The sequence below is a fragment of the Thamnophis elegans genome, chromosome 1 (genome assembly GCF_009769535.1).
Source record: "Thamnophis elegans isolate rThaEle1 chromosome 1, rThaEle1.pri, whole genome shotgun sequence".
Lineage (NCBI taxonomy): Eukaryota > Metazoa > Chordata > Lepidosauria > Squamata > Colubridae > Thamnophis > Thamnophis elegans.
Genome location: NC_045541.1, coordinates 157,385,566 through 157,394,023, shown reverse-complemented (window position 1 = coordinate 157,394,023; position 8,458 = coordinate 157,385,566). Strand labels below are relative to the sequence as shown.

The 8,458-nt window shown below is 38.3% G+C and overlaps 1 protein-coding gene across 2 annotated transcripts; it reads left to right on the top strand.

The window, feature by feature from the left end:
- Nucleotides 1–1,218: 1,218 nt before the first annotated feature.
- IMP3 (IMP U3 small nucleolar ribonucleoprotein 3) lies at nt 1,219–4,011 on the top strand. Of its 2 annotated transcripts, none has more exons than XM_032238887.1 (2): nt 1,219–1,358; nt 2,505–4,011. In XM_032238887.1, the coding sequence occupies exon 2, from the start codon at nt 2,523–2,525 to the stop codon at nt 3,084–3,086; it is 564 nt and encodes a 187-aa protein (XP_032094778.1). In that variant the 5' UTR covers nt 1,219–1,358; nt 2,505–2,522; the 3' UTR covers nt 3,087–4,011. The 2 variants fall into 2 exon arrangements, with proteins under 2 accessions (XP_032094778.1, XP_032094769.1); XM_032238878.1 differs by having other exon boundaries at nt 2,509–4,009.
- The last annotated feature ends 4,447 nt before the right edge of the window (nt 4,012–8,458 follow it).

Genomic DNA, 8,458 nt, shown 5'->3' with positions numbered 1-8,458 from the left:
AAGATTTCATATCTCGACGGTTGCTGCTTCTCCGGTTATGTTATTTCTGTTTTTCCTTGGGAGCAGTTGGGCGTAAAGGAAGTGAAGGCGGGAAACGTTACGATACTTGTGTTCAGATGGGACAGTAACATTCCTAAACCACACAAGGCAGAGAGGAGGGAGTGATAAGCATTGTGGAAAAGTTGCAGCCCATCAATTTTCCCCTTCCTTAACTGCGGAATACTATTTCAGCCCTCTGGAAGGGTTGAGGATTTTTTTTTTCCATTTCTCTTAAGCAGGAAAGAACTCTGTTCTTGAGAATTAGCATTTGGGATCGTTCTGATTGCTGGAAAAACACTGTTCAGCCCCTTGGTTCCAATTCTGCTCAATTACTATTAGGTAATCGGATAAGGGGCTTTAGGATTCTTTGTCATAAGAATGTCTATGGAGATTCTCAGTCATCCAGGTCATGGTTGTCCCAAAGGTGCTTTTTTCAAGAGGGCAACTGGACTTTCAGGTTTTTGTTTTTTTTGAAAAACTAGAAAGTCCAGTTGCCTCTTGAAAAAAAGCACCTTTGGGTCGTCATAGGAATGACAGGTTTTTTTTCTTGCTGTTTTGATCGTGCTTATTTACTGCTTGCCCCTCGAAGCTACTGAATAGAATAGAATAGAATTCTTTATTGGCCAAGTGAGATTGGACACACAAGGAATTTGTCTTTGGTGCAAATATTCCCAGTGTACATAAAGAAAAATAGAATAGAATACATTCATCAAGAATCATAAGATACAACACTTAGTGAGTCATAGGTTATTAATAAGCAATCAAGTTATACTAGGAAACAAATGAAGCAATATAAATTTTAAAGATACAAGCAACATGGATATAGTCATAAGTAGAAAGATATAGGTATTAGGAAGGATGAGAATAATAATAGTAATACAGTCCTGGTAAATAGTTTGACAGTGTTGTGGGGATTGTTTAGCAGAGTGATGGCATTTCGTAAACTTCACGAAATAATTACCCTACCTCCGAATTGCTTCCTCAAAACAGATTTTAATAATGATTTCAATAGACTGCAGCAAAAATTCTTTAAAGCTTTCTTGCCCCGCTTTCCACTTGGCTGCTGTTGCATGCTAAGGAACTCGAAAGCCAACCCGGAAGTGATCGGTGTGAATCCCCTCTTCCTGTTTCATAAATTTATGCTCGGAAACCCCCTCTGGCGTGCCGGGACCGGAACAGGAAGCCGTTGCTGCTTCCTTCTCCCGCGTGGGAAACTCGTGTTAACTTTCTGGCTCCGCGCTTACTGCGAGTTCGGGATTTTTACGCGGCAAGGTTTTTTATTTTATTTTGTTTTTTCTTATTGAAGGCGTAGCGAGTGGGTAAGTAGACTTTGATGAGCAGATACCACTTTTTGGATATCCAAAGCTGGGGAGGGGAAGGAGGGGGGTGCAATTCACTCTGTTTGTATTAACTCTGAAGTTAAAGGAGCCCATTCCCAAAGAAGTGTATTAAGTATTGCGTGTTAAAAGTGTGTTAAGTATTGCAAGGACAGTTCCCCCCCCCATGCTATCATCATCATCTTTATTTGTCAGTGCACAACATATGTACAATGAGTTTGGTTTATCATTCTGCTAAACAAGTAATTCCCACAACACTATCAAACTCTCTAAAAAGGCAGTATTACCATCATTACTCTCATCTTCCTTATTACCTAGCCCCTCATCTTCTTATGACTATAACTTTGTTGCTTATCACCAGTGGTGGGTTACGGATCCCATTCCAACCGGTACAGTTGGAACGGGCCAGGTGTCCACATAGATGCGCGCAGTGCGCACATGTGTCTTACGGCTTCTACGAGCCTCCGCAACGCCCCAGCTGCTCAGCGGAGCGTCGCACAGGCGCTGTATGTGCCATGCACATAAGCGCCGAAGACTTAAAAAAACGGTAAGGAGCTTGGGTGGGCGAGTGGGCCCTCTGGAGCACCATACCGGAACAGTATCCGGTGCTCTGGGCAGGCTCCCGTACGCCTGTACCGGGGCATACCGCCTGCAACCCACCACTGCTTATCACTATTGTTATATGTACATTGAGAGCTTATGCACCAGAAACAATTTCCGGTGTCTAACCACACTTGGCCAATAAAGAATTCTAATTCTAATGTCTAAAACTGTGCTTCAAAATCTCAAGTAAGACTTGGTGCATGTATTTCCTTCCTCCGCTTTAACTTAACTTTACCAATATAAAAATCTCTTAAATTGTGAACTGTAGGTAAAAAATGGAGCTTTTTCACAAGGTTCTGGTGCATCATTACAAACTTGTCAGCTGCATTGGTAGAAACCTGATATCTTCTCGTATCAGGTTTATTACAGTAATTTATTACTGTAATTATAAGCAGCAGCTATTTTCTGTTTATTTTTTAAAATGTGTTTGTATTCCTGAACTTAGAAAAGTTTGGTCTAAGTTTGGTCTTTTAGAGGCATGTCATAGTGTGTAAAAAATAAGCTAAATGTGTTTCTCCCCTTGAGGCAGTCGAAGAGAAGAACATGGTGCGCAAACTGAAATTTCATGAGGAGAAGCTTCTCAAGAAGCTAGACCTGGTGAACTGGGAAGCTGCATCAGGCAATCTAGCTGAGCTCCGTGTGCTTCGTCGTTTCCGTATTCAACGGAGGGAAGATTACACTCGCTACAATCAGCTTAGTCGGGCTGTTCGGGAACTAGCACGCCGGATCAGAGACCTGGGTGATGTACCAGAATCAGCAGGTTTCCGGGCTAGGAGTACTGCTGCTCTTCTGGACAAACTTTATGCCATGGGTGTGGTACCCTCTAAGAGCTCTCTTGAACAGTGTGATCGAGTCTCAGCCTCTTCCTTTTGCCGTCGCCGTTTGCCTTGTCTGCTCATAAAGCTCCATATGGCGCAAAACCTGAAATCTGCTGTGACCTTCGTGGAGCAGGGACATATCCGCGTGGGACCAGAAGTTGTAACAGACCCTGCATTCTTGGTAACCAGGGCCATGGAGGACTTTATTACCTGGACTGACTCCTCTCGCATCCGACAACATGTACTCAACTATAATCAGGAACGGGATGATTTTGACTTCATTTGTTAAGAACTACTTTTCTTTGGTTAACCGTTTGCATGATTACACCTTAAATATTTAACTCAGTTAGCTTCAGGACTTGTCCTACTAGTACATTTCTGTCTTTTATTTGTTTTGCTTGTTTAATTCTGCAAACAGTATATAGTATAGACTATAAACCAAACTGCACCCTTTTGTGATCAGGTGCAATTTCTATAACTGCATGTTTAGGGTTTCTATCAGAAAAAAGTGGAGGACAACAATTTCATAAGGGCATCTTGTAAAACATCCTGTGTGTTCCTTTTTATTGATTTCATTTTGGATCACAGTGAAGATTAATAATTGGATTGCATCTGACATCTTCCCAGAAGATGGTATCAAGTCTTGTTCCATCAAGAATGCTTTAATTAAAACAGACTTTATTATTCCCTTTTGATCAAGATTTGGATGGCTGCCTACAACAAATCTATGCAGTCATTATTTTGAGATTTATTTTTTTCTTGGCATCTCAACTTTATATTCTCTTTGTTTCTATAGTAACATGTTCTCTATTAGTGTACAAGCTGTTATGTCAATGTTAAATTGTTGGCTAGAACGTAAGGCTTTGAACTGGTTATTGACTGTATGTCTTTATTTTATTCACAGCATCTACAATAATGGAAAGAAGTTTACTCTGATTATGGTTATAATATTGTGTAATACCTCAAAACATCAATTTTGAGTTCAGTTTTGGAGCATAAAGCTATTTAAAATCTTTGTGTTTCTCTATAAAATCTCTAAAATGTACTCCCAGTTTTTTGCAGTTTAAAACAAACGTGTTTCCCCAAATCCTATTAATAAATTGCAGATTGAAACCAATGGACTATGATGCTTTAAGGCTCAGGATTTACATGAATCTATTATTGCTATCAAAGCTAATTGATAAAATTTACACAGATTGATCCTTTGGTTGTTAAATGATTGATTAAAAAGTTGAATTCTGGCATATAGTAGTAAAGTAGTAGTAGAAAGCAGAAAAAATTATGCATCTCTAACTTGTATTTTGGAATGATACAGCAAAAGCTGATTGCAGCAAATAGAAGTCAAATTTTGGCACAGAGGTGGCAGATGAACATTTAGTGATTGAATCACTTTAATTTACTTAAAGAGGATAAATGACTAGAATACCAGAACTCAACTGTATTGTGGCTTTTTGTTTACTATCAAGGCAGTTCCTCAGTTCATTAGAATAACACAACATCTGGCAATATCTGGTGTACCTCCATTAGGAATAGGATGGTGATGCACAGTGATCCCATAATTCTGGTATGTTTTCATGAGATGTGGGACACGGTACTTTGTGAGTTCTCCTTTGGTACAATGTACAAATACATCAAGCACCCTGTGACTTTAGTTCATGTATAAAAGCAACATATTTACATATTTGTTAAATACAACCTGAATCCATACATATTTATGATATTGATTGAATTGATTGCAAAACTAGTTAGAAAAGTGTAATTTGCAAACTTTTTCAAGTAGCTTTGCCTCCAATTATCATCATCTGATCTTGACAGACGGAATATTTTAAATTGCATTTTTACACAACAAAACCCCCCATATAACATCAACACTTTCCTCAACGTATAAAACTCAAACTTGAGCCTTCGAGGCAGATGCTCAAAATAAGTCACTTTTTGCTTATAGATGGCCTGGCTGTATTTGTTCACATATATATTGCAATCCTGTTTCTTTTCATTGTTATATGCAGTTCTCCTATCTGCTCTAAAAAACCCAAGGAAGTTTTAAGATATTTCCTAACTACACATTACCTGTAGTTACTGAGATGCAGTTGACAATGAGAACTTTTGTCCTAGAGCAGCTGACCCCAACCTTTCTGGCTTGGTGGCTCGATGATGGAGGAAGGCGGGGGAAGAGAGAGAGAGAAGCAAGCACGTGCAATTCTTTGCACTTGCACAAATGGAGCTTAGCATACAAGTGTCCAGTGTTGCACAAGTGGAACTTCATATGCAAGTGTCTGCCACTTGGACAAGGGGAGATGAATGTGTACTAGCACACTGCTTGTGTGATCCAATTCCAAACAAGCCATGGCCAGTTCCGAATGGGCCATGGAGTGGGGGAGAGTATGGTTCTGTGTGAGTGGCCGCCACTCAGACAAGTGGAGTTTTGTGCATGAGCGCAAGTGCCTGCAACTCTCACAAATGGAGCTGAACGCATGCGCACGCACTCACCCTCCATTCATGGGGCCCGGTTCCTAATGGGCCGCAGCCTGGCCAGCGGGTTGGCAACCCATATCCTAAAGAATACAATATGTAATCTATTCCTAGAGGAAAACAAATCATTTGCAGAATGCATTGACAAAGGCATTTTTTCCTTAAAGGTAATTGAATTGAATTGAAGAGTATATTAAGGGTGTTTTACACAATATCTTAAGCCATTGTTTATTGAAAAATTAGAACTCTTTGGATTCAAACTTAAGATTCATTGCTTAGAGGAGGGGTCCCCAAACTCTTCAGCTCATCAACACCTTTATGAACTTTGAGCTTGTTCATCAACCCTCAAACATGAAAATAATATGAAAAATATATTAAAATGATACTAAAATTATGAAAATACTAAATGCTACTTTAATAACTCTGTGGGTCAGTATTGATCACATTTATTTATCAAATTTAGGTACCGCCCAGCCTTGCTGCCTAGGTGGCTCTGGACAAATTCTAGGTAAATATAATAAAATATAAAAAGGTACAATTAAAATACACATAAAACAGGATAAAGAACAATAAAAAAACAAAAGTTAAAAGATAAGTTAAAAGGTGGAGGAAGCACTCAAGGCATCAACCATGCTCAAGGCTGGATGCCCACACACAAGGAAGACCAAGAAAACTGGGCCAATCTCATCTCCAGGGGGATGACATTTCATAAGGTGGAAGTAACAGCAAAGGAAGTTATTTTCCTAGACCCCATTAATCTAAGTTATCTGTGTGTATCTGCCCAACTTGAACAATGAGACTTTGGACAGCTCACAAGAAATAACCAAATTAAAATAGTCATCAAGAATCAATAGTAACACTATGTGACCTGGCTCAAATTCATATTCTCTCCTGATGGGAACTACTCATCTTGACCCCAATGTTTGGGGAAATAATGTTTTTAAGGCCTTTTTGGAAAGTGTTATTTAAGAAGATAAAGAAGAAGGTAAAGTCTACTAAAGATAATCATAAATAACAGTAAGTCAATAGAAAGTTAGCAAGTAATTTATTTGGATTATTGTATGAAGAAATGTTAAGACTGCAAATAAACTAGTGAAATCTTGACAGCTATTTTTTACTATAGTTGTTGGGCCTGAATTGGTTGCTTAGATTTGTTTGAATGACTGAGGTGTCTTTCAATGAATGAATGCATGCTTTATTTTTTAAAAAGGGAGACTGAGATACTGGGGAATTGTGGCAAATATTGATACCAATAGATGAGATTCTTGAAGTTACTACGGTAACAAATTGAAAAAAAACACAAAGTCAGGTAATTTCCACTGAAAAATATACAAAGTGAAATATATAGTTAGTGCCCTACTAAATATGTTATATATCCTGGTGAAAGTGGCCAATTTAAAGCCACCTTAATTTTAAAACACTCAGCTATGGGTAAAAAGTACTGAATCTATGCATTTGTTGAGTGAAATGAATGTCAAAAGAAGCTAGAAAGGTTATTTATATGAGTACAAGTATTTTGTTACATTGGTTTAAAAGTTAGATATGTCAAAAGAAACAAAGTTGAATACAATGGCAATGTGTTCCTTAAGAATGTGTAGGGTAAAACAAGTAGCAGCAAGTAATGAATGAATATAAGCTGAAGGTAAATGCTGTGACAGTCCTGCAGTTGTCATGTTGTCTTTTTTGTATATCTCTGTGGACATGCAAAAACAAAAACGGTATTAGGCTGGTAAAATCTTAAATCACAGGAACTTTGGGAAAAAGAAGGGGAAGAGAACATAAGGGAGATATATTGGCTGACACCTGAGAGACTCATGGCAGCTCTGGCTGTTAAAGATGAATTGCTGGTTTCAGTAACTGGTAGAACTGGTTAATCTAAAATGGACATGGCAGTATTATACTGCTTAAGCTTTGTTTTGTTCCTGGGACAGTAAAACTCCTCTAAAGCGGAGAAGGACATCATTTGGGAAATGTTGTGGATGACAAACAAGAAGGTATAGCAGCATCTTGTCTACCCTTTGTAGGCAATTTCACAGAGATTAGTGATAGAAGGGGAGGCTTTACCAACCAGAAGAAAGCCAACTGGCAACTTGACTAACAGAGGGAAAATTGGCTCCTTCTTAATTCTGGATAGTGGTGGCATTAGTACTGTACTAGTATTTACAAACACAGAGGGGTATATTTATTTTATTACCACATTAACAGAATAACAGAGTTGGAAGGGAGCTAGGAGGCCTTCTAGTCCAACCCTACTCAAGCAGGAGACCCTATATCATTCCTGACAAATAGCTATTCAATTTCTTTTTAAAACCTCCAGTGGTGAAGCATTCACAACTTTCAGAAACAAACCATTCCACTGCTTACTTTTATTATTATTAATAATAAATTATATATACATTTAATAAATGTGTAGTATTATTTATATACTGCCCAACTGGCAATGATAGGTACATATTTACTAAGCTAATGCAAATATAGGCATGGTTAGAGAATCTTTGGATTACACTACTGTATTCAGGCAACACTCCAGTGACGATGCCTTTTTAGATCTCAGGCCAAAGCCTCATTCCATTTGCTGGTTCTTACAAGTAAAAGGGGTTAAAGAAGTTAAGAGAGTCTAGGCTTGGATGATATAGCTATAATTAACTTTGCAGAGGAATGTTACCTGTTTGCTTAATAAAGGGGGGGGAGGAGTTTAAAGTAGTATTGTGTAATATTTTATGGTTTTCTATCAAAACTATGCTCAGAGATAACACTGGTTGCAAGTAAAAATTTGGTTATACATATAAAGTGAAAGACAATCAAACTGCAAAACTAATATACAAAAGAACAGTACATAGATTAAAAGGAAGACAGATTGAGAAAGTTCTGGTTGGATGGAGTTAAGAGTTAAAAAAAACGGTGAAAAGCTTAGAGAACAAAAATTGAGCTGTGAAGCTTTATATGAACATTGAATAACAGAGTTGGAAGGGACCTTAGGGGTCTTCTAGTCCAACCCCCTGCTTAGGCAGGAAACCCTACACCACTTCAAATGGTTATCTAATATCTTCTTAAAAACTTCCAGTGTTGGAACATCCATAACTTCTGGAGGCAAGTTGTTCCACTGATTAATTGTTCTAACTGTCAGAAAATTTCTCCTTAGTTCTAGGTTGCTTCTCTCCTTGATTAGTTTCCACCCATTGCTTCTTG